This window comes from Pempheris klunzingeri, chromosome 8 (genome assembly GCF_042242105.1).
Source record: "Pempheris klunzingeri isolate RE-2024b chromosome 8, fPemKlu1.hap1, whole genome shotgun sequence".
NCBI classification, from domain to species: Eukaryota; Metazoa; Chordata; class Actinopteri; order Acropomatiformes; family Pempheridae; genus Pempheris; species Pempheris klunzingeri.
In genome coordinates, this window is record NC_092019.1 from 3,930,687 (window position 1) to 3,957,589 (window position 26,903).

A 26,903-nucleotide genomic window follows, 5' to 3' on the forward strand; every position below is an offset into this window, starting at 1 on the left:
TCATTTTATTCAATTTATTTTAAAAATAATAAAATCAACAAGTCTTAAACAAAAAGTACAATGTAGAAAACAGGCCGTTGCATCCTTACTTTTCCATCAAAGATTGTGAATTCCACTATGAACATTATCTCTGTTTCCCCTACATTTCTGTCATGACTGGTTTACCTGCTAAACTTTTACAAAACCAATATTGTGTCACAGCTTTCAATAGATTATTGAGTTGAACGAGAAGAACAGACCGATGGACCTTTTATTTAAATTCCAACTAGGGAATTCACCGCCTTCAAGAGAAATCTCAGAACTCAGTGGAGGCCATGGTTCCCTAGATAATTCACAAGTACTAAATGAGTATAAATGCTGACAGGGACTCTTTAACCAAAGCCAGAAATCTATACAGGAATGCTGAGACTTTATTTTTCCTTTATTGTCTTATTTATGTAAGACAAGGTGAATTAAGGAAGCTGGCTAAATAAGAAAACCGTTTTTTGTTTTTTACATTTTGACTCACGGTTTTGATACCCTCCTGTTATCTCAATGGGGAATTTGGAAATCTGCAAGTTGTTTTCTTTGTTTTAAAACCGCCTAATCAAGGCTAAGAAACTGTGCCAAAGCAAACCCAGCCTTGAACGCCTTTGTGGAGCTGGATTCAACCTTGTTAAAACACTCATGAACACAAAAGCATCTTTAATCAATGACGACAGCCGGGAAACAAAAAGTATTTTTAAAAATCACACTAGTATTACTTGAGTTTCATTTGTACAGTACAGTGAAGTTCCTCTGTTTGACTTTCATCTGCCAGCAAACAGGGAAATGCCATTTGCGGGATGTTAAAGACACCGGAAGCCCAGTCCAGGCAGAGGGGATAAATCCACACCACAGTCCGTCGTGTTTCCCCTCAGAAGCCACTGACTGACTGTTGGGATGGAGCTGCGGGGATGAGGCACACCAGAGTGGTGTCTGTGTAGAGGAGGGGGTGGTGTGGGGTCAGCTAAGACTGTATTTGCCTGTTTGTGGAGAGAGGTGTATGTGGTTGCATGCCTCAGACAGCTTGGAAGCAGTGTTAAAAGTCCACAGACTCCTGCAGCCTGTGTGTGTGTGTGTGTGTGTGTGTGTGTGTGTGTGTGTGTGTGTGTGTGTGTGTGAGGACACAAGGACGCCTCTGGAGGGTTTACCTTAACGACACTGCAGCCTCAGTTCAGAATTCCATGTTTCCTCTCTCAAACCAACATGCACGGCTCTTTCTGCCCAGGACCTCAGTGCTGTCATTTATCTGAGGATTACAGAACTTGAACAGCATCCTTTTCTTTAACACTTTCTCCAGATGAGTTCTTCCTATACGATAACACTAAGTAACCAGTTCGATTAACACTTTGTACTTACAGGGATACAAGCCTGCTACTGCAAGACGGATGTATCCAAGTAACCCTGACTGAACCAAAAGCTGTTCTCGTCCAGATGTTTAGTCGGACAGCGACGGTGAGCGCAGGGACCTGCCGCTCGCCGGGCTGTTGCTGTAGGCGTGGGAGTCCTTCTCTCTGTCCTTCTCCTTGTCTTTGCTTTCGTGTTTATGCTTGTGCTTGTGTTTGTGCTTGTGCTTCTTCTTCTTCTTCTTGTGCTCGTGGTGGTGGTGGTGATGGTGGTGACCATGTTCGCCGCCGTGTTTGGAGGACGAAGACGTGGTCTCTTTGGAGAAGGACGGCACCGGCGTGGCGGGCATGGAGAGCATGGACTGTTCCACCGACGGAGGCTCTTTGCCTTAAAAGAGAAAGGGGACAACTGTGTGTGTGTCACCATTGTTTGGGGTCTTTTTATGTGTTTATGTCTTTTTTGCAACAACGTAAGACGTAAGTGTGTGTGTGTGTGCTTACCCGGTGTAGAGGGTCTCTCTAACAGGTTGAGATGATGGTGAATGAAGGCCTGACTATCATGAACAGTCTCCATATCAATATCTTCATCCTCCATTGTGTTGAACTACAACATAACCAGGACTGTGTATCAATACCAGGTAACAGACTCACAGAAATAATGTGTGTTAATCTATGTTGACAGCTGAGACATTAGCAGTTCATAATCTATTCGCCTGAATAAAACTCAATCAACACATAGAACAAGAGACTTGAGAAGAGCAGGACAGAGCTCAGAAAATAAACCAAAAAAAAAGGGAAGTGGAGTCATGCCAGAGCTGTCCGTTACCCTGATCTTGAAGCGCCCTGCTCTTCCATCGTCATCCTGTGGCTGCAGGATCTGTCCTGGCTCTGGAGGGGAGCCAAGCGGGGTCTCAGCCTTCCTCTTCAGGCCCTGAGGAGGCTGGCCCACCCCACACACCCCCAATGAAATAGGATCTGGCTCTTCATCCACCTGGCAGACACAAACAAACTTGATAATGTTGTAGTATGGCTTATTTATTTACCTTTACACCTGAAACCACTTCTTTTTGAGCACAATAATGAAATACTTCACATAGTTCTGTGTAAGAATTTTACTGTCGCTTCTAAGAGAGTGGCAGCAGCTCCCTAGGTTTCATGGGTATTGTCCTATCAGTATGCAGGGTAGCTAAGCTGAGTCCAGGATGGGATAATATAGATTCAATCAGCTGTCGGAGCCAACATTTACAGTCATTCTGGGTACAACAGTGATGCAATGGGAATAAGGTAGAGCCAATCACTGTTGGCAGCACTGGTGCCCATAATTATATAGATCAATTCTAAGATAACACAGTTTTTATTAAGTAGTTTCTATCTGTGTGCCATCTGAATATTTATATAGCATTACTACATCAAGGACATTAAATGAGAAGGACATAAAGACCACAAAGCAGCTTATTGATTACATCACCATTACTGTAGCACAGAAACCAATGATTCAGGAGCTGTTACGTGATGCATTGTCTCTTTAACTAATGTGTTTGTTGGCTGAAGTTACACAAGTTAAAAACTTCAACTTTAGTCCAATCATTAGTTCATAAAGTAAATTTTCTATTTACACTGAACCAAGTGCCCTGAGAATAGATCCCACATCACTTACGGCCGTGTAGCTCATGCCGACCCCGTGGATGCCTATGCTGGCAGGCGTGTCCATGACAGTGCCGACCCCCAGCTCAGGCTTGATGGTGGGGTTCAGGACAGCTTTCTTCTCCTTCAGGTTGAGCACGAGGCCCAGTTCTGGCAGCGGCAAGCAGGAGGGCCGCGTCAGACCGAACAATGTGTAGTAGAGATTCACAGCATCGCAGCGCAGCCGCCAGTCATGGGAGGTACCTGAGTAAAGGACGGGCCAGGCAGAAGGGGGTTACAGGGGTGGCAAGTAAGATTTAAACACCTCTGTGACACTTGGAGTAAAGACACAACGTGCATAACGTTATCACATCCCGGCCCTCTCTATGACAGCAGGCATGTCAGTCCGTGTTTGAGCGCGGCCATTCGGAAAAGCTATCAACACTTCTGCCTTCAGACTTGCTCGTGGTGTGTGTTTTTTTTAGAACGTACCCAAACCATTAATCCTGAGCTGCACGTTCCTTCAACCACACATTTTATTTGACATCCCCAAAGAGACAATGTGAGCACAACTAAACACAAGATAATCAGCTCTCAGTGACACGAGCGCTAAATGCATCATTATATGAGTCACTTGAGCAGCAGCATGCCGAGAGTTGGAATGAATTACGGGCCAAATATTGCTGAAGCTGACAATCCAAAGGCCCGGCGCCTAACATGGGGGGTGGACTGCGGCTTTAGAAGAAGGTTGAAATAAACGACTCTAGCAGCAGCAGAATTTACTCGGAGTTTGTGTTCTTACAGCACTGACCTTCAGCCAGTGAAACATCATCCTGTGCGAGTGTGTGTTTAACATGTCGGGGGCTGTGGGTTGTGTGTGTGGGGGGGATAAAACAACCAACACATTTTCATAACGTAGTATTTAGGGTTACCACACTCTGGTCACTCTGTATTTAAATTGGCAGCACAGTCAGGCTTGTCCAACAGCCACCCATACTGACTGACCGGCAAACAGCAGTTCACTGGAAATAATGATCATCGATATTTTTCTTCATCCTTCAAGCTTGTAAGTCAATCAATTAAATAACATGTTGCAATAAGAGCCCAATGGTTTTCAGGAATATAGAACTGTGAACATATACTTGGAGGTGGTGTGTATTTGGATTGGCAGACTGAACCGTTATGGCCTGGCTAGCTGGCTGAAAGACACATAGGACCCCCTGGAAGAGAGAGACATAATGAAACCTGAGGACACAATAGAAGGCTGAACCGTGTGTGCAGACGGTGGAGGAACAGCACCCAAAAGTAGACGGTAACCTTGTTCTGATTCACGACTGGAAGAAACAACCAGACAATAATGACACTGAACAGATGGTGGTCGGTTCTTAATGACGATGAACAAGGACAGTAGAGCCACTATATTAGTTATCGTTGCTATGTATCATCGTTCAGTTACAGCAAAGCAAAGAAAAATAAATAACTTAGGTTACAAAAGTAAGGAAACAGTAAGCTATAACTAGCCAAGCAAGTTATGTTGCCCTTGACGGAGGGGTCACTGCACACACGTTTTATACATTATACGACGAATATCTTGCATTGCAACAACATTTGGTACTCAATCAAAGCTCCTTGTGATTTGTCTGTCTAATCAATATTAACAAACACAGACAATGCAAACCACAGGCGTTTTGAGAGTTTGTGATTCGCTTCAAACGTTGAAAATCACTTCCTTCCCTCCACCTGCAGTCGCTGTGACACAATGTCATATGCAAACAAGCTATTTGGAGAAAAAAAAAACACCCTGCAAGGTGGAGAAGTGCTGGAATAAGTACATTTTGGCATCGGGGGCTGCTGATATCTTAACCAAGTAGCACCAATGAGGAGGATGTGCACAAATCTTGGGAGATCTCTGTTAGAGCCACATGTCTGAGAGAACTACTGTCTTATATCGACAGGAGCGGTGTGATACTACAAAGTGGAGCAGTGCTGAGACATCCAGTTGACTAAATGATTCGTCTATCAACAGACAATTTGCTGTTGATGGGAAATCCATTAATCATGAAGTCATTTATCAAATAAAAATGACTTTACTGATTCCAGCCTCTCAGATGTGTGAACTTGCTGTCTCTGTTTTACGTCACTATTAATTGAATACACTTGAGTCAGTTTGGGCTTCGAAAACTTGTGATTGATTTTTAGTATTTTCTACATATTATTGCATAAACTTCTTTGTTTGTAAGATTATTTTAGGGGCCTTTTTTTTTTTTTTAACCTTCATTAGACAGTAAAAAGACAGACAGGAAATGGGGGAGAAAGAGGGGTATGACATGTCGTGCTTTGTAACCATTCAGCTACTGAGGCTCCATCTTATTGAATGGACAATAACACAACCACAGGCACAATACCCCTGGTTGTATATTCACTGGAGACGCATGTGCAGCCAGTAAGCAAGCGGAACTGCAAGTGTGCCAAGACTGTGCAGTAACAATTTCAACTGAGAAAAAGAAATAACACAGGTAAGAACAAAAGGGGCAGAGAAGCAGTAAATCCTGAAGGATGTGGACCATCAAACAGCAAACATTCACAGGGAAATTATACTTCACTGCACGATAAACTGTAGCAAAGCTTGAAGGCTCGTCTGTTTTTTCTGCTAGAAGAGAGCAAAGCAGAAATCTGGAAACCAGCTGATTGAAACACACGTGTTCCATTTGAAAACAATAATTTACAGCAGAACCAACTTTCACAGTGATTCCTTTTAAGTTAATTCAAAGCCCCTTGGGATCTATTATAGCAGCTCACAGAGAACACTGAAACTGTGTCAGTGAGTTGTGCAAAGGCAGACTGGTTTAGCAGTCTGACAGAAGTCTGTCCAGTCAAACACATGTGGAAGGGGAAACTAATTCATCTCCACCTTTGTCCATCTGAGGAAAAGGAAGCCGTCCGTTTTAACCTCTTTTTATTAATGAGATGAAGGCAGATGTCAGATGACAACACATGTCAAATGATGAATCTAAGGGAAAAGGGTACCATGCCTGAACATATCCTTACTGTACAGGGATGTGGGTTGAATGTACGTTCTAGTAATGTAAGTGTTTCTCTCCATCCACTGAACAACAACAAAGGGAAGACAAACCATTACAGCTGCAACTAACAATTGTTTTCTTTAATCTGCTGACTATTTTCTCAATCCATGTCAGCTTCCCAGAGCTCCAGGTGACGACTCCCAATGACTTTTTTTTATGTGATCAACACTCTAAAACCTAAAGATATTCAATTTACCATGAAATAAAAACAGCAATTTAAGCATTAAGACTTTTTAAGTGAACCCTGTGAAAAAAAGTACCTTAAACTCAATATATTCCTAACGATGTGAATGACTTATATACTTCTGAAAAATGTATTAAGTATGTCTGTGCAGCTTGTTATAAGGAGAACAGCTTGACTGACTCTTAAAAACAACAAGACGCCAAAAGGATTTTACATTTTGTGTTTCAAAAAGAGTATGAGAGTGTGTGTTTGTGTACGGAGGACTGGAACAAGTTTTTAGCAGAGCGGGGAGATTTTGGATGGTTTTGAAACCAAAAGACTGGAAAGTGTAGAAGTAAAAGGCTGTGTGTGTGTGTGTGTGTGTGTGTGTGTGTGTGTGTGTGTGTGTGTCTCTCTCACCTGAGTTCATCAGCTTCCAGAGCTGGTCGACCAGAGCTTCATTACACAGAGCTGAGTCTGTGGTCTTGGTGAAAGGTGGATTCTTGCAGAGCATGCCCAGAATCTCATGTCTGATCAGACAACAAACAGGAAATACAGACAAGCAAACAAACAGGGGGTGAAAATCGACATTGACCGTTAACAGCCGTCGTTAAGAGCAGGTGAGGTTGGTGATTTAAATGTGTCCGTGCATGATCACTTATCCAGATGGAGAAGTACACTGCAGGGAGGTACGAGTAAAAAGTTTCACAAAGTGGTTGTATATCATTATAATCGTTTTTATAAGCCTTTTCGTTTTTGGCAAAAAGTTTTGCGATACCAAAACCTACTATTAAAGGATGAGTTCACATTTCTCAAGTCTTAAAATATGACTGACAAGGCATTTTCAGGTCAATTAGCTCTGAGTCGACATGACTCCCCACTGGGGAGCTCAGCCAAAAGCTTCATACATTCAAAGGTTCCTTTTTTCTGTTTGCATTCGCACCGCCAATACGAACGTTAAAGTGACACAAGCCAGCTGGCAGTTGGTATGGCAACGTCTCATTTTGACGAGCCAGAATCAAGTCGTATTTCCCCCATAAAGTCACATAAAGCCTGGACTGGACTGTCTGTCCATAACTTTCTGCTTTCTTCCATTTTTTTTTTCCTGCTATGCACTGTTGTTTATATTTTGTATTGTCCGTTGTTTATATGGCTAACACAGGTTTTTAATAATGGTGGTTGACTTCTGTGCTATGGTGACAGAAACTATTACATTTCTTTGTTTTAAGACAACACTACGCACAGCTGTTTTATGTAATAGTATAATATGTGACCGAATTGACAACAATTTAGGAAGATGATGGTAATGAAGAAGAAAAAACACTGAAATTGGAGTTGTACAGACATATGAATGTGTGTTAACTGAGTGCATGTGTGTGCTAGCTGGTGTTAGCTGACCTGACATAATGAACTGGGTCATTCTGGACCATGTTGAGCAGCCACTGCAGCTCTGCTGAGCATCTTTCAACTACCGGAGAAAAAGACAAACAATATCATGCACAAAGGGCAGAACAAATACAAAAAAAAGACATGTCACTACGATTAAACGTCCTAAAGATACTGAAGTTGTGTCAAAATAAAGCTGCAGCAAATACAGTGTTTCTTTCGACAAACATTCAAATATCATGTCTTAATTATACACTTATTTGCATCTTAATTGAGGATTCGGCCCCATGTCAGCAAACAAAGACCTCCCCTCTCAGCGCCACATATGGACAGAATATAAAATGTGTTTTTCTTTAAGTACAATATGTGTGGGGATTTAAACTCGGGGATAAAACCTGTTTGTTTGAAAATAGTCTGGGGATTCTATGCTATATAATGCTAACAATAATAATAATAATAATAATGATGACAACAGCAGGCATACGTGTGATAAATGTCCTACCTCTAGTATAATCCACCAGCGCCTCCAGTGCCGCGACACGAACATCTACGAAGTGTCCGTACTCAGCGTAGGACTTGAAGAGTGACGCATCACTGGGGATATGACCGTTCTTCTGAAGCTGACGGATCGCTTTCAGACAACTGGAGAGAGGAAAGAGAAGAAGAGATGAAAAATGTGCGATATTTGATTTGTGGAAGTATCACGTCTTTCTTTCCCACAAAACAACTTAATTCCTTAATCTAATATGCCAAGCTGAGCCACCCTTAAATGTTGCCTTCAGACGACTGTCAAAAAATCTGAGGATTACAAACTGAGCTGACAGAGATAATACAAACAAGGCGATGAATTTAAACCTGAGATGAATCTCTGTGTAATGTTTAAAGGCAGAAGGCACGAAAGCCTTGTTAACTGAAGACTTCAAATTATATTATCACTGAAATTTACCTCAATCTCAAGGAGAGACTTTGCCATTTTCTGTATGGACGTAAAGTCAGTGTTGATGGTCCATTGAAGCAATAAGTGCTATACTGACGGAGAAAGCTGAGCTCGCCAGCGCCGTCATTTGAGTAACGACCAGGAAGAGCTACAGGCTATGTCAGTTTGGATCACTTTTCTCCACCTCAGAAGTATTTGGGACGCCTTTCTAACTTTAAGTCCACGAGCTGGGTGGATTCAGGAGGTTGGAAGGCAGAGGCGTGTGTGCAGTACACCCTGGAAAATGTAAGCACAGCCGGCACATCTCGACTAGCAGAGCTCAGCTTTCTCTGTCAATGTGGCACACACTGGGGTATTTATCGCTAGTGGTCAGGAACAACACATGTTTTAGGAGAACATCTGTGGAGCAGAAACAGACAAACAGACTCTTAACCTGACAGTGATGGTGTTTCTGAAGCTCGGCAGCAGTTTCTCCATGTTGAGGAATCGTGTGATCTCCTCCAGGATGAGACGGACATCAGAGCTTAAATTGTCCACCGTCCGCACCTCATTGTTGATGCTGATGGCTGGCGTCAGAGAGTTGGTCAGCGCCTCAATCAGTTCTGCGCGGTAGTAGTTATCGGAAAACTGAGGACAGCCAAGGGGGAGGAGGCGAGAAGAAAGAGAAAAAAGGAGAAATTAAAACAAAAATTTGTGGATTCTGATCACTCAGGCCAAAGATTTTGTGTGGGTCTGTGTAAAATAGCAAAATCTAAACAAATCTCTCTTCAGGTTTTTTAGAATGCCAAAAGAAGTGTGTGTTTAAGAGTCTTTAAGAGTTACAATGGTAAAAGGGTGAGAGGGTTCGTGAATGTGTGTCTTTACTTTGTTTTTTCTGTTGTCGTTGTACTTGATGAGGTCAAGGATGAAGTTGAGGACGTCTTTGGGACAGAGGTTCTGGACATCTCTGAGTAGCGCCATGGCAACCGGCATCGTCTGACATGGAAAATACACACACACACACACACAAAAAAAAAAAAGGTAATTATGATTTGAAACTGCAACAAAAAAGATGGACAAACACAATCTCATAGCTTCATTTTACAAAGTGCTACATGGTGTCGCACTTGGCCTTGTGAGGAAAAACCAGCCGACACTGGAATTTTGGGGCTGAATGAATAAATAAATAAAGAAACATTCATAATAAGGAATCTCAAATTTTGTTGTTGAGCAGTTGTGTCCAAAATACGATACAATGACGATACAGTCTGTTATGGGCGACTTGACGGTTACTAGAGCTGCTGTATGCCTGCCAGTGTATTCTGTTTGCTTGATGTACCTTTTGCAGGAAGTAACTCTGGAAGTTGATGAAGTTGTTGGTCTTGACGATGTTGGGGCAGCTCTTACAGCAAAACATTCGGGTAAACAGGGACTTCATCGCCGGCGGGCCCTGCCATGTGCTCACCATGGAATTGGCGATCTGCCAGGTTAACATGCACACGAGAGATGAGAGGAATGCAGTTATACTTTTAGCTACTTCAGTTCAGTTCTGTGGAAGTTGCCACATGTGGAGGGCAGCCTCTGTCAGCTGTCAACACAGTAGAATAACAGATTAGAAATAAAGATTAAAGATTCAAGATTTCTGCAGAGCATGTGGAATGTAAAATGTACACAGAGGTACAGTATAAGCCGTACTCTCACGAGCTATTGTAGTTACTAGAGAAATACTGCATTGGCACACTTAATGACACGTCAAAAATGCTGTAACTTGTATAACAATGTCCTCTCTGTCTGTTATAATTTTTGTGGTGAGAACTGAACTACAAAGTAAAAGGCAAATATACACATGAGCAGCACACAAGGTTTCCACAGGTATGAAGACCAGTGGCTCCAGTGGTCTTTGGGCTCCAACAGGATATTGGGGAATTTATGTTAATGTGGTAATATAGGGCTATGGGTCACTGACACGGGATGTTGTCATTTGGTAAGGTAAATAAAGGGGGGCATGCACACAGGAATGTTTTTGTATGTGAGTTTGCACACATTCGTGAACACTTGCATTTTTCGTGTGTGTGTACGCATTTGTCAGTTTTTATGCCACCCCCCACCCTGGTACCCTCGGGCTGTTCCTTTAGCCTTTCCACATTTTCTACTAATAACAATCAAGTGAATGCCATCCCAACCAATCATGATGCAGCCAACTCCATCTGAGGGTTTAAGTCAGTCATTTTTTTACTTTGTGGTCGGTGTGGGTGCGCAAGTCTATGAGTGCATGTGCACGTCCGAGTATGTGCATGTCTCCGTGTATGAGCTTCTATGTCAATCTGTGTGTGAAGTATATACCAAAGGCCATTAGGATGGAGTCTGTTGGGGGTTCTGCGGCCAAACACAGCAACTTAATGAAAAAAGCGGAGTGCTGCCATCTCAGCCTCCACTCAGTTTATCATGTTGTGAAAATATTGGTTCAGGTGGAAGCCGAATGGCGGAAATCCAATGGGGTTAAAGTTGGACAAGACCAAATCCAGAGAATAGAGAATTTCCTGCAGCCACAGAATTGGATTATTCAGTCAACTGAGCTTAAGTGCAGCGAGGGTTAAACTGGTGGGTGGCCTTGCTGGATGGGAAGTTACATGTTGTTCTCATTCTATAGCCCATTTCACAGTATTGCTTGAACTAAAAAGTTTGTAAAAAATTGGATTTTTACCAAAATATTAAGTTAGTAGAGACGATATGGACAAGAAATATGAGACACTGTCAACTTAACTCAATAGAAATGACAGGTTCTGAAATTCCAACAGAGGTGAGACCAGCTCAAGTTCAGACCACTTTATTTCTCTTTTGGTCCCTTTCTCCACTCTAGGCCTTTCTTTCCCTCCTCTTTCTGTCATCTACTAACCCATCCACATCATTCCCTTTATCTTCTCTTCCCCGTCAGTCCATATTTGCCAAGCTACAGTCTCTCTCTCCTCCACCCTTCCTCCACACTCATTATTTTACTTTGAAGATTTTCCTTCATTTTCTTTACTCATTTCAAAGACAATTAATTCCATAACAAATTCTACCAGAGAGGACCAAAACCTAAAATGACCTGACTGTTTTCCCACTTAAATGTACCACTCCACAGGTCCCCTAAACCACATTTCTGTACCCCAGACAGTGCCAGTTTGGACGAGTCTAAGCAAAGAACTAAACAACACCAAGCCTTGGCCATTTGGATCCAGAGGCTTAGGATGGCCCAAGTTCAAGAACTTATAGTAATAATCCTTGAGATCATCTGTTTTAGTGGAAAACCCAGCTCATTTAACATAAAAAGTCATACAAACAGCAAAACAGAAAGATTTTGTTTAAAGTTCAATGTCAGTCATTATCATTGCAACCAGAGGTTGAGAAGAAATGAGAGAAGAGAACATTTATTTTTTGAGAGACGGTTGGAAAAGGTTGCTGGTGTGACCCCTTAACAGACCGAGAGGATGTCAGGAAGGTTAGGGAAGGACACAGAAGACTCCACAGAACCATCCACTCATCTGCACCCACAGACTCAACACAATCCTGCTGCCCAGATGCTTCATTTCTTTCAAAAATCACTGTATAATACTTCAGTGGTAATGATATACAAACACACACACACACACATACCTTGGCCAAACAGAAGCAGGCCTGCATGCGGACTTTGTAGAAGCACTGTTCTTGCTCTAGGATGTCGGTCAGAGCCAGTCTGGAGGCAGGAGTTGGGAACTTTTCTAGTGCCGAGATGGCCTCCTCCTGACAGAGAGATAGAAATATCCTTATCAAACTGGAAGCTGGGGAAGGGGTTCAGCAGTATTTTGTCTTTTCTTCTTTCAAACTCCTCATCAAATCTTCGTAGGTTCACCTTTCAACATTTGCAAGTAAACTAAACGCCTAAAATAACTCAGAGGTGTCTTATCAGCTTTTGTTGACTGTACAGATGAGACAGCATAACATAGTATGAAATATTATTTATAAATCCATGACTTCAACCAGCGACAGTCAGTTAAAAATGAGGTGCTGCTACCTATAAGTTTCCAGTTTTTCTTGGCTAATAAAAAAGAGTGAAAAGAGACAAGAGACAAAAGACAATACATTAGTGTTGGAGCTTAATGAACACGGGTATTTTGCGGATCGGGAACTGGATCCAAAATAAGTCCTACTATTGGCAGCCACCTCTACCAGAAGCACGCATTAGGAGAGCAGTAATTTACACTGTTGCCATTAGCCCACCTGTGCAACTACATCCCTCTCATAGCGCAGCTGATACTGCCACATGAAGTCGGCCTGCTCAAACTCCACCTTCCTCAGAATGGACATGTCTGGGTCAATCCGGATCCAGAGGAGAGGCGAGTCGGCACTGCAGACGTAAAAGGACACGAACATATTGAGGGAAAGAAAAATAAAGTGCCTGAACTTAACTCACGCAAGAGAAAGCTGGTTCCCTGGATCCATTGGTGCTTTCACACAAAATGTAATCTTTATGTTTGGGTGATGTGAGTCATGTGGAGAACATTGAATTACTTAAATGTAATGCAGCTTTAACAGAAGGAAAAAGACAACATTCATGTAATATATGGTGTATCAATATGAGACCAATAGTGACGGCAGTCTTACTCCATGGCTGATAAATCCATGTCAACTTCCTCTCCGTTCATCAGAGGGATCTTCTTTTTCTTGTTTCTAGGAAAAAAAAACAGAACAACAAATGATTTAACAGCAAAAACTTAGAAGAATAACATGTTCATTTTTTAAAAACTGTTCTGTTTCACTAGTGCTCAGGAGAGGACTGAGGACAGAAACAGCAAAGATAGAATAGAGACCAACGAGATGAACAAATCAGGAGACATGACATGAAGGCTGACAGTGATATACTCAAGTCTCCTTTAATGATACAACATTACAGCAGCCACATGCCCACATGGCAAATAATATGCTATCACATTGCTGACCATTAAAAAACACACTCAGTGAAAAGCTCTTTGTTTCTTTTAGTCTGTCTTTGGCACTTAAAGCTTTTGTTGCTTAGAAAGATGTGTTTGCTGTAATTTGGAGAGAATTTGGTAAACGTTTAATTTAGTGCAAACCTTCTGCTCTTGGAATGACAGGGGATGTCATGTTTGAGGCTGTTCTCCTCTATCTGCAGCGTATGGTTGAAGGATCCATCCAGTTCTTGTACCGTCACCTTGATGGGACCCTGCAGGGAAAAATACATATGATTACATACAACAACCAAAATAATGATTAAAAAAACAAAACCCCTTCTTTTTGTAATGGTACTTCCAGCTGCTTTCACACATGGAATCTATTAACATTACTAGACTGATTTATCTGTTTCAGTCACGGCTTTTTGGTTTTCATACAAATTGACTGTTCAGGAAGAACAGCAATATTTGTGCCATATGTGATACCTGCCATGGAAGACATTTAAAAATTAAAAATCCTAATTGGTTACAAGAGCACAAAGTATTTTAAGATGTTGTAACCATTGTATATTTTCATGTTATTATTTGATAACTAAAAACAGCTGTTTACCTTGATTTTATTCTAAAAAAAACTAAACGCTCACCACATATTTCTGAGTTCCAGATGATGTGTAGTCCTGACGGATCTCCAGCTCAAGCACGTTCCTCTTCCTGTTGAAGGCAAAACTGCCAAAGAATTTCACCACAGCACTCTGGTCTCTGAGTATGAAAAGTTAAGACTAAAACCATATGCCAACAACAACGAACACTTGGGGACAAACATAACCGGTTAAGAGAGGTCCCATTTACTGGGGTTATATAATGCAATGACACTCTATAGTGCCGGTCTGCTTCTCTCTGCCTACTTTTAGTTTTATTTCATGCAGGTGTTTCCATATCTTATGACAAGTTCTAGTGGTTTTTCACGTTAGTGGAACTGAGCTACGGCAAAGAAAACCCAGCCAAGTGCTCTATTTTTAAAGAGGAGAGCTCTGGTATTTTTAAACCTGGGTTATCTTGCCTCACAGGACACAGAATTTTGGTGACTTTGGTCTTTTAAGGGTTTAGTTCATATCCAAACTAACCCTTTAAAACACCAAAGTAACACAACAACACAAACCACTGACATGTTCTGCAAAGTAAAATGACTGTTTTTGTTAATGGAGTCTGGTGGCTTTGACGAAAGTGATAGAATAGCTGTTTCTGGTCAAAGAATAAGATCGAACTCTTAAACAAAAAGGCCTAATTCTGTAGGGATCCTCTCTATAATGCTGTTAGACACTTTGAATAACAATCTGAGCGTGTCAGTTCTCCCACAGGATTACACTGTAGCCATTGCAGCATATTTTGCAGCTGCAGCCATCTGCTACACCAGCTCCAATGTTTTTTCAATAAATTCATCATTCAGACATCAAAACATGCACAAATAAACTTAAAAAAAACAACTTTTAAAGGCATTAACCGCCATTGCTTCCAACTGTTTGAGGTCATAGAGTGCAGCCAGTTCATTTAGAATCACTATGTTTGTTTGCTAACAGAGATCCAATACGGATCAAAGGATACACCCATTGTTTGATGAGGGGGCCTATGTCTTTGCCAGAGACGTTGGAGATGGATTTGAGGAAGGCGTGAGTCGACAGAAGCATCTGGCTCCACATGTGACTCTGGTACTTCTGGGATGAGGCTGTACTGGCCAGGCTCAGAAGCTTGTTGAAAACCTAAAGCAGGGTGGAGCAGGGGACAGGAGAAAACACAGAAGTCACGTGAGGACTACACCCATTTTCGTTGTGAAGTAAACGCTAACTCGTTTCAACTTGGACAATTACAGAGGCAGAAGACAAGCACATGCTGTTTGTGTCTAACCTGCAACATGAACTCCATGCTGATCCTGTTTTCTATCAGCCTCATCACCAGGTGGGCCTTACACTGGAACATCTCGTAGTACTCCCAGGAGAGTGTGTGGGGGTGCTTGATGGAGAAGTGAAGATGTGGAGTTGGACTGAAGAGAAAAAAAGTTCCCAGTGTGTCATACAATTATGATCAAGAAAGTTACTGATACTTCAGAAGTTAAACGTAGGTTACACATGGATGCATAGACATTCAAACTGAAATTGAGTGCATTACTTGTCCTTCTCTTTGCCTCCGCCGAAGGTTGGGTGTAACAGAACTCCTCCCATCTTTAGTTCATAGTCCACAATCTTGTCCAACTCCTGGGAAACAACAGAATAAGATTGAATAAGGTCGCAGCTCTAATGAAACATCAGAAAATAGTGGAAAATACCAATGACACCTGCCTGGAACACAATTGTCAAAGAACAATAACATAGTTGCACATTATCTGTTAATAACCTAATCAATTGGAACTAATCTTTCCAAAGAAAATCGGATTTCAGCTTCTTAAGTGTAAATCATTTCTGGTTTCTTTACTCTGCTGTGGCTGTAAACTGAATTTCATTTTGAGCTTTGGGAAACAGTGGTCATTATTTTTCACCATTTTCTGACATCTGTTAGACCAAACAACTTATCGATTAGTCGAGAAAACAACCAGCAGATCAACAATGAAAATAATCATTACTTGTCGTCCTGTCGTAGACTAACTAAAACTGTCACCAACCTCTTTGATCCAGTGGCGGTACTCATTGACTCCAAAAGTCTTCTTCAGGTATAGACCGTAGATGTAGCCTGAGATTCCCTTCAACACCCACTCATCAGCCCTTCAGAGGTAACAACACATCATGTCACTGCACTCTAAGCTTAGGAAACAAATCATTACAATGAATTAATCAGCGGAGAGTTTAATTCCTGGCATAAAGTATGTCTGATCTTTATTTAATCATCCTCTTTTTAGCATCTGATTTATAGCAACCAAGAGGTGTGAAGCTACATGACAACTGGACAAGAATAATTTACAGCAGTAGTGTGGTGTGAGGGAAGCAGGCAGGTAAATGGAGTTAGAAGAGTGAGCACCTTAAAACTGAGAGTTTGATGATAAAGTCCCACTTTAGTTTGACCTTTTCAACTCCTGTCGCCCACTGGTTTGAGGTCTTTGAAAGCAGACATCCTTTTTCAAGCATTTAAGGCCACACTTGTGATGCCGCGTCACTTATGATGTGAGGTTTACCCCTGGGGTATTTCTAGGAAGAAACTTGGCATGGCAAATGCAACTCTCATAAAGCCATCAGCCTGGATTTATTAGCCTGTAAAAAACAGAGGCACAATACGCTGATTCAACCTTGGCAGCTTCACCGCTTGATGCTGAGCTGAATCCAGTCTGGCTTATGGAGTAACGATGATTTCATCAGTGTATGCTATAATCAGCAATATGGAGAAAAGTGTTTCCACTCTTTTCCTCTAACGCTCTGTCTATACATCATATTATGACTGAGGAACTCCCTGAATTTCTTTTTTCTCATGATCTCAGCCCAAAGCTCGGAAACCAAATAACAAAATCCCCTTAAATCCAGCATATTAGACAACAAGACCTTCAGATACTACAGGCCATATCAGCAGACGCTCATTAAGAAGAAACCTGGTTCATCTTCTATTAGACAGACACACAAGGAGGAGATAAAACTGTAGTCTAGGGCTGCCCCCTGACAGTCAACCAAACATTATTGGATGATAAGAGTCTGAGTTGACCAGGCTTTCATTGGTCGGTTGGTTACAGGAAGTTTTTCACCTGTAAAACTTAAAGGCTGATTGTTACGGTTTTGTATTTCTCTGTAATGTAAACAGTGTTAATGTTACTTCTGCGTTCTCAGCCTTGGGAGTCAAACCATTTACTGATGCTCCACCCAACAATATATTAAAATTAAATCAGTATAATAAACGTGCAACAACTACATGACTAATGGCCTGAACTAGCAGCAACTAGTTGAGTGGGAGCTCCTTTGGTTGGGGGCTGGCCTTCTGTAATCCAAGGTCCTGTTTTTACAAAGCTGACAAACAACTTCACCATTTGTCAGTCCAATGACACAGATGAGGGGAAAAAAACAGTTTCTCTTTCTTGTGCTCTCTCTTTTATATGTCTGATGGGCTACTGAGCGTGGCCTGTTTTCAATTACAGACCCCAGTTAACCCCCACTCTGATTAATTGCTAGCAGGCAGCGCCATCGAGCTCTGCTAAAATCAAAGAGATCTGGCTCTTCTGAGGGCTTTTCTTACACAACACAGGCCAGCTCAACGACATAACCAAAACAAAGTGCCACATCTGATGTGCGTTTAGAGGTCAGCGAGGAGAGGAGAATGAGAGGAGGTGAAGGAAGGACACCAAGCATTTCTTTTCACGGTGCTAGCAGCACTAGAGTGTTACAATCATACTGATGGGCCTCTTAACACAACTAAGCCTCTCTGAATTACTCCCCCAGTCTCTCACACACTCCAACCACACTGCAAGTTGCCAAGCAGTAACACAGCAATCCATCACGCTGGCAAATACAGTCATTTAGGCGAGTGCTGGCCCGACTTCTGACTCCTAGTACTGACAAAATAGCTTAGTTCTGTTGTAAATCTCTCATCACTGGCCTTATGTGAAAAAAAGTCTGAGGACTAAATGTTACCACACTTCTTAAAAAGACCAGAAAACAGTGGAGGGAGTTGCTTGGTTCTATTAAAAGTGGTTTGTACATTATGTGAGTACTGTTCCAAACAATAATGACAGTACTTTTCCATTACATACAAACCTGGTTACTCAGAACGCTTAAATCAAACTCGTCCTTACGACACACCGTCTGATCATATCTAAAGGCTAAAGTGTTTATACCCGTTTCGAATGGCCACATTTGAAGGTGGCCTGCTGTCATAGAGAGGGGGCTTTTGGACAGTCTCTCCATGAAGGCATAGATGGTGTTGTAAACATGAAAAGTGAAAAAAGGTAATTGGACGAAGAATGAAGCTTGACACAGAAGTTCACACCCTGCAGACGTTTACAACTCCTCACACCTGGCCAATCAGTGTGTAAAGGCATGCTCGTACGATTGTCTGTTTCAGGAAGCGTTTTAGACGCCGTTAGACAAAAAAAAAAAACACTTTGTTCTACGCACGCTGAGGCCTTTCAGCCAGGGCTAGTCCCATTGATGTTTCATGCATGTATGATCAAGGGAAAAACTTGGAAAATGTCTTTAGACTTTGTAATGAGTTAAATTCATCCAGAATCAACAAGCATTTATTTCAAGGCCATTAACTTTTCGGTAAATGCTAATCACATTGGTAAACCACTGCAATGTTTATGCTGCTCTAACAAGCTCAAAGTTTTGGTTGCAGTTTTGTTTTTGTTTCATAACTATTATTTTAACGTTTGTTTCCTGGCAGATGCAGAAAAATGCTCCTACATTGGGCTTAAACACTCTCGTTTGACAATGCGATCAGCCCGTGAGAAATGAGCCTCCAATATCTGCAGGCTCCAACTGGCATATTTGCGTGCGTGGCTTAGACTTCCTGTCTAAGACTTGACAGCCTTGCTGTGTCTCACCATGACATTCTGGAGATGAAACAGCCAAAGAACTGCTGTGCCAAAGCCTGGGCCAGACAGCGGCGTGTCCCTGGGGTCTGGTCTATGATCATTGCACTGTGGAGCAGGTTGGTGCTGAAAAACAGACACAACAACTGAAGTTGGTACAGGATGAGATGAATACAGTGAGTATGATTACAATGTGCAACGGTTAATCTAAATTATCTTTAAAGACAGAAGAAGTCTTGCACACTAAAAGAAATGTTTGTGGGAGGAGATGTTGACAGAAATGACAGAGTCAGGCACTCACACGACCTCATGCTTACCTGAAGATGCTCATGGAAGCATAGCTGGACACTTGTACGTATGCCTCGTCCACAAACACAGTCTTGAAGCAGGCATAAGGGTAGCGGCATGTGAGGATCTCCTCATAGAACTCAAAAATCTCATGCAGGTAAGACATGGAGTGTTTGAGCAGCGGCAGCAGCTGTGGCAGGCAGAAGTGGGTCACCTGGGTGGGGACAGGACAAAGAATAATAATAGAGCTACTTATTCAGCATCCGCATGTTTCAAAATGTCAGAGACAGGAAGTAAAAAGTTAACATGTACATTAAAAAGGTTAAAAAACATTTTTAAAAGTTAGTCCTCTGGTCAGAGAACAGAGGAAATAATAATACCTGTTATCTTCTGTCTAACTTAATGACAGTAGCCATAAAACAATACCAAGACGTCCCCTTTGTTTTTCATTTACTAACATTACACATTAGACAGGCAGGATGTCCACACACCACTTTTTACCTCATTGAATGTATGAAATAAAGTGGCTTGATAGATTTATAATCTGACTAATACAATTCATAGTTGTAAAGAGTATTTCATTTTATCATTTTGAAGAAGCCTCTGTAGTAACAAAACCTGAGCTTCAATACTGCCACCTTGTGTTTAGGGACATCTAGTGGTCGTTAGCAGAAAATACAAGGATGGACAAAAGAACATTACCAGAAACATGTAGTAATAAATATTTTAGATGTTAGAGCCGCAATAACTAATCAATTAAATGATCAGTTGACAGCTGTTACTTGGTTTGAGTAATTTTTAAGTAAAAAAAAAGTCACAATTCTCTGATTCCAGCTTCTTAAATTTACTAGTTTCTTTACTCCTTTATGACAGAAAAGTGAAACAACATTTTAGGATGTCATCTTGAGTTTTGGGAGTTTTATAGATCTGACAATTTATTGATTGATCGAGAAAATAATCAACAGATTAAATGACATTAAATGATGTTGCGACTTTTATTAGTTCACGTGAACTGAAGACATTTTAGGACTTTTTAAGGACCCGCAGCCATCCTGCTGGTTCCTCTTCCAGCATCCCAGACTGCACCATCATTTTAAAGCCACCTTTGGTCACTACAAACCCACCTCATGCATGTAGGGATCTACGAGGATTTCAAAGGGCCCCACAGCCAGGGAGATGTTGGGGGCTGCAGTGGGGATGGGGAGGACATAGTGGAAGGTCTTCTTCCTCATGTCATGGGTGTAGATGGTCTCCACCAGATCGCCACAGGACACCGCCACCATGGACGCATCCACGGTGAACTCCAGCTTCCACGTACACAGCTCTGAGTAGGAGTCCACACAGGGGAACCAGAACCTGGGGGAGGACACACTCTAATGAGCTTTGAGCACGGACACATACAGGACTGTACAGACCGCTGCCATCATGGGCAGCTTAGAGGAAGACAAAGCCTAAAAAGGTTTAAGAGTTGTGACATGATAACAGACTACAAGCAGGAGGCTTTATTACTATGTACTTGGGCCAGATTACATTAAGAAGTCTACTTCAAAGCCCAGTTTTGACAGCACCTACATTAAAACAAATTAACTATTTGACACTGTTAGAGCCTTGTGGTGAAGTTGGACAAAACATTTTTGAGGATTTAATAAACTGTTGGACTCCAAATCTACTTTTATGTATTCTGTTGTACACTCCTGTGTTTTGCACCTGGATTATTTTAATGACGGGTCATTGCTTGTGACATTTCATGACAGTGCCCAGAAAAGATGAGAGTCTAATCTACTAATGCATAATACTACATGTCCATCTTCATGTAGGACTTCAGAGTAGAAGCAGTCCGTCTAACCTCGACAGGACACTACCCACAATGATCGTTTAAAAAGGCAGCTAGAGATAACGGCTCAAACATTTGAAGTGCTCCTCTCTGTAAAATACATCATGACTGACTGTAAAACGTGAACAACACATGCAGTTTGAAACATCCGACTGGTCTGTACTTGTGTTACACCAAAATAAACTGAAGATATGTGACAGGCTGATTCATCTGGACAGACAACAGTCTGTAGTTTTTACTCTGTGGGCAGAAATGGGTCCATACCTAACAGCCAAATTTAATTTGTGCAAATAGCAGCTGAATTTGTTGGGATGACATACTTTGTTCAATCTTACAATGTGTAGCTTCAAAGGCGTGCCAGGAAATGGACGAATGGGATAATCTTCAGTTTTCTGTATTCTATTTATGTATTCTTCATATTAGTTTCAGTGTCATCTACTTTATTTTTCTATTTATATTCTTCTATCTTTTTTGTGACAATAGTGACATCTTGATTCTTGTAACTGGCATTGTGGAATTAAAAACAAGTGTTGTTAATTTGACTCAACTACATCAGGGTTAGTCATTGTCTCTAGACCTGGTGGAGTTCTGGTATCCAAAGGAGAAGACGTGAGCTCCTCTCTCCGCCATGCTGCCTTCCATCTCAGGAACAACAAAGTGGAGTCCTCCTTTTGGCTGGTCTAAGGAAAACTCTATGTACACCTTCAAAACTTTAAGATCTGGGGACACAAAATACAGAAACATTGGTGTGTCAGTCTTACAGTTTCTGTCAATAATCCAAGAGAAGAAAACCGTACACACATATTCTTAGGAGACATGGTGATCCACATCTTATGACCATGTCAGTTCAAACTACCTGGCAAGGAGTTTGATTAAAATTTGATCACTGATTATGGAAGATTATGTGGTGAATGTGATGAATTTTAAAACAGACAGTAGATTATGTTTCTATTTGATTGGCAAAAAAAAAAAAAAGCACTTCAGAATCCTCTGCATTTTACACAGAAAATTATCAAAATTAACTTTTGTGTGTCTTTTTTAATATTCAGTTGCCTTCATGCCACTGTCTTACCATCTCCCTGCTTCCAGAGTTCAGAGGGAACTTTGATGACCAGCTCCCCATGTCCTGCATCAGGGTCCACGGCACTCACTGCTGCTGTGTAGGCACTGGAGAAATAGTTGAGGTTTCTCCTACAAAGACACACATAAGAACATTGACCAATATGCCACCATCCCTCTTTAAGTAGACAGACAGTGATATTGCCCCTGTGAAACGTTAGATAACTACAGGAAACCAAAAAGAGAAATGAAAATATTTTCTCCACACCTCACCATCTGAGCCAAATGTAGTTCCACATTTCTCAAAGCTAACTTGGTAGGCAGGAAATCTAGAATATCAGTTTAAGCAGATATCAGTGACTTATAGTCAGAAATCTAACAGAGACAGACCTTTTGACACAACTGTACTAGTAAAGAAGCTCACAACTACTAGCTATTCAAGAGTAATTAGATAGTTAAAATGAATTTGGCTTGATTTAGGATTGGTGCCTTGGAGCTGATGAGGCATAAATATAATGGCACTTATTTTGTTGCTTTAAATCAGAAAAAAAGTGTCTTAGTCAATTACTTTTAGGTGACATTTTGGACTAAGTAGGCAGTGATGATGATTTAATAGATCTAATGACACACAATAGGATTGAGCCTGGAGACTAAATATTAAAGCCTACAGCGTAAACCACAAGCTATGACTTCTGGATTTCACTGCAATGCTCATCGGAGTCGCATACAGAGCACTGATATACTCACTGCTTGGACTCATGGTGGCACACCTCCAGCGTGGGGTCATTGTAAATGAACGGGGCTTCGAGTTCATTGACTCGGACCCTGTAGATGCGGCACTGTTTGCTGTTAAGCTTGATCCTGTTCAGGTTGACCACTGTGGGGAAAATGGTCAGCTCAACATAGCCCTAAGTGACGCAAAAGAGAGGAAGACGTTGGTGAAAATGCTTTATAGAGCTCATCGGCAGCTGAAGTGACTTTCATTGCTCCAAAGTGTCTGCTGGCTTCATCACAGCAGCAAGTCATCCCACGTGCTCGTGATTTAGGATTAACACAACTGGCCGACACGGACAACCCTGCATAACATCCAGCAAATACAAATAATCAACCATTATACCCATTATCTACTACATGTGGCTCTTGGTGTTATAACTTTATAGCACCTGTAATTCTGTTTAGCACCTGTAATTCTGTAGTAGCACCTGTAATTCTGTAGTAGCACCTGTAATTCTGTAATTCTGTATATTCTGTACATACCTTATATATATTTCTGCACTTTTTCTACAAATTGCACTTCTGGTTAGATGCCAAACTGCATTTCATTGCCTTGTACTGTACAGGTGTAATGACAATAAAGTTGAATCTAATCTAATCTAATCTAATCTAATAATACACTGTATGATTATTTACAATGAAATCAGTTATTCTCCATGATTGAACGAGGATCATCATGCAGCTGTCCCTTACTGTGAGCTACAATATTACAGGAGGTGCAGTGACCGGACAGGATGCAGCTTGACATTGAGCACAATGACAGAAACTAGATATCAAACAGGACAGATTAAACAGGACGGATTAAACAGGACAGATTAAACAGGACAGATTAAACAGGACAGCCGTGTTGTGTCTCCTCTGTTACACAGAAGCTGCTGTACTCACAATGACAGACTTCCTCTGGAAGTTGATGTTGTTGATGCACACCACCTGGTGGGTCGTGAAAGCAATGACAGAACAGATATGTCAATATGTGGTGAAGCTAAATCTGAGCTACGAATTTAGCAAGACACTCAATCAATAAGCTGAGATATCTGTCAATATGTATTTGAAGTAAAGTTACTGTCTGTGCTCTAAGCAGGCTCGCCGACTTTAAGCTAACGCTACCTGCAAAGCATTTCATGCTAACAAGGACAAAATGATACAAAAAATACTTATAATTTAAAGGGACGCGGACTCTCGAAGCCTTTATCCTTCTTCCTGTTCATCTTCGCCTCTTGTTGCTGTGTCTTAACTCAAGTTTCAACAAACCATAACTTTGCTTCGCGATGTTTCCCTCTTAGCAGCCGAGCTAACGTTAACGTTACTTTGCTAGCTCAACATCCAGCGAGCTCATGCACTTTTCCAGGCTGCAAAAAGTTCAAAAACTGAGCCTTATTCTAGCAAACACGTTATCTGAATCGATACAACGACAGTCAGAGTCAAATGCAGCATCCAGCACTGTAACGTTAGCGATACTCGGCAGTGAATGCTTGTCTTTCAGGCTGCTGTGTAGTTCTCTACCGCAACCATATGGGATGTGTCCATAATAATGAGCCGGTCATGACCCCAGTAGGTGTTGCATAAAAGATAATAGCTCCTTATATTAATTGCTGCTGTTGATTGTGCATCAAATCATCCAAATATATCCTCTCTACCCGGCTGCTCATTGCATTGTGACTAGAGCGCCACTGCGTTCCGCCATTTTGTCAGTAACCTTTGACCTCCCGCGTAAAAATGACAACAATTTCTTATTATTTTTTTAATAAAATCAAGAGATAATCATCAAAATGTACAACACAAACATTACAGGGACATTTTCATGATTTATTAAGTAAAAACTATTTAATATAATTTATATTTTTAAAAAAATAGAGTACGCGTATCTGCCGCGTCAGAGCGGGGCGTAAACTATCGGGACGTGCACGAGATTCGCGGGAGCGCGCACATGAAAGCTAAACCTGTGGGACGTTCAGGACCACATCACGTATTTCTACCTTGTGCAATGCAGCTCTGGACCTTATAGAAGCCCATTTCATTTCAGTGACAATAGACAATAGACAATAAAAGCATGTGTATTAATAGTTACAAATTAAAAGAAAGTCGTGCAGCTCTATTATTAGAAAGCCACAGTAAACGGTGATGTTTTAAGGCCTGATTTAAATGACAGTTCTTACAGAGCTCAGGTGTTCAGGGAGCTTGTTCCACAGGTGGGGAGCATAGACACTAAAAGCTGCTTGCACCATGCTTGGTTCTGATTCTGGGAACGCTGTGCAGACCTTTCAGCACTTCATTTATGAAAAATGTTGCGTTGCATTTGTCCATTTTGTTATGAGACACATGCAGTATTATTAATATTTGGATTACAGAAACATCACCCCTGAACACCGCTTCACAAACAGTATCACACAGTAGTGTTAAAAAGGAAAATAGGGCCTGTTTCATAAAATAAAATGAAACAGGTTGCACTCCTTGTTTTGCGTCTTCAAAATGTGGGCTAATATCACTTTGGCTGCTACAATGTGCTGACCAAAGCCACGCACTTCTGCAGCATTAGAAAGAAGAGACTCAGCCAGTAAAAGTGCTGCAGCTTGGACACAAACAGTCCATCTATAAGGCTGTCCAAGTCGTATATCCAGTATACACTCTCTAGTTAATTAGGAACATTCATCTAAATGCATGACCCAGCCATCAAGAGTATACAGTACTGCCACCATGTGGTCACATACAGAGCCTGCAGCCATAACTAACTAACTATGGTTCTTCTGCTGCACTCATGTCTGTCTTGCAAAATAATTCTTGATCTCAACAAATGAATAAAGGCTAAATAACAAATTTCTGTCCCCGAATCAGTACTGCCTCCATGTGGACACATAAAGAAAATGTTGTCACACCAAAAAACACAGTGGGAACATCTTTGGCCTTGATCAGTGCTCTCAGCAACACACAAGATAAAGAATTTTGAGTGTAAAACTACTAATGAGTGCCTGAGCTGATGAGTTGCTAAGATGTGAGATAGGAATGGCAGAAAGTAATTAAAATCATGGTGGAAAAACAAGAGTTTGAACATTTTAGGGGAGTTAATAGAGCCTAAGGACAGAATAAGCTAAAGGAGATTGATGTATTCTCGATTTATCAGGAGCCAAGCTACATCAACCTATTCAAAGAGACAAGGTTAAAAGTGTAGTTTAGAGTAATTACAGAGGAGACACTAAAACAGCGAAACAAATCAGAACCGTCAGCTGATTTTAAAGTAAAATAGAATAGATTAAGTTACTTGTAAATACAGATAAGCATGCAGTCATCATGCAGAGTATGTGGGCAACAAATGTAGGCCTACAGCTGAGTGGTGACAAAAGAAAAAAATAGCATGCAATAATTACAGTGCAGGGGTAATGAATATGCTAAGATTTATACAGGAGATGAGCATGGACATGCGCAGTAGGCAGTGCAGATGTGGTTTAATTATACTACACTGTTTAATGCAGGTGTAGGTACAAGTGATGCTAGTAGCAAGATGTCATATATGCTGCTGTTAGACTGTACAATCAGAACTGTTAATTCAACTGGACTCATCTACAATATCTTATTCTCATTCAAGTCTGTGCAATACTGTTTTTCTGACTGGTGCACTTCATCCATTCTACTACAGCGCCATATCTTTGTTATATTTGTATATACTGCATAGCTTTTTTATTCTATTTTATATTATATTCTACTTATAAAGGCACCTGTTGTTTAACTTGTCTTTGCACTGTTGTTCTTGTTCTTGTTCTTTGCTGCTGCAAATTTATCTTATTATAATAAAGTAGCATGAGTATTATAATAAAGCAGCAGGAGTATTATGATAAAGCTGCAGGAGTATTATGATAAAGCAGCAGGAGTATTATAATAAAGCAGCAGGAGTATTATAATGAAGTAGCAGGAGTATTATGATAAAGCAGCAGGAGTATTATGATAAAGCAGCAGGAGTATTATAATAAAGTAGCATGAGTATTATGAT

General features: G+C 41.2%; 1 protein-coding gene across 1 annotated transcript; it reads right to left on the reverse strand.

Annotated features, from left to right (window-relative positions):
- Positions 1-24,576, reverse strand: taf2 (TAF2 RNA polymerase II, TATA box binding protein (TBP)-associated factor). Its single transcript, XM_070835781.1, has 27 exons — positions 24,080-24,576; positions 23,807-23,861; positions 22,895-23,055; positions 22,161-22,279; positions 21,666-21,807; positions 20,379-20,610; positions 19,284-19,468; positions 18,979-19,092; positions 16,123-16,222; positions 15,633-15,718; positions 15,372-15,507; positions 15,072-15,226; positions 14,114-14,228; positions 13,632-13,741; positions 13,162-13,227; positions 12,778-12,904; positions 12,175-12,300; positions 9,878-10,018; positions 9,424-9,534; positions 8,993-9,186; positions 8,125-8,264; positions 7,635-7,704; positions 6,657-6,766; positions 3,025-3,254; positions 2,194-2,358; positions 1,869-1,971; positions 1-1,755 (listed from the first exon to the last, which is right to left on the reverse strand). The coding sequence occupies exons 1-27, from the start codon at positions 24,127-24,129 to the stop codon at positions 1,460-1,462; spliced, it is 3,639 nt and encodes a 1,212-aa protein (XP_070691882.1). The 5' UTR covers positions 24,130-24,576; the 3' UTR covers positions 1-1,459.
- Between the last annotated feature and the right edge of the window lie 2,327 nt (positions 24,577-26,903).

Coding starts and splice junctions, on each gene's coding strand:
- taf2 (XM_070835781.1), bottom strand. CDS start 24,129: ATGAACAGGAAGAAGGATAAAGGCTTCGAGAGTCCGCGTCCCTTTAAA. Junction 23,056..23,806: donor TCCAGAGGAAGTCTGTCATT/GTGAGTACAGCA, acceptor TGCGTCACTTAG/GGCTATGTTGAGCTGACCAT. Junction 1,972..2,193: donor CAGGGCGCTTCAAGATCAGG/GTAACGGACAGC, acceptor GTTATGTTGTAG/TTCAACACAATGGAGGATGA.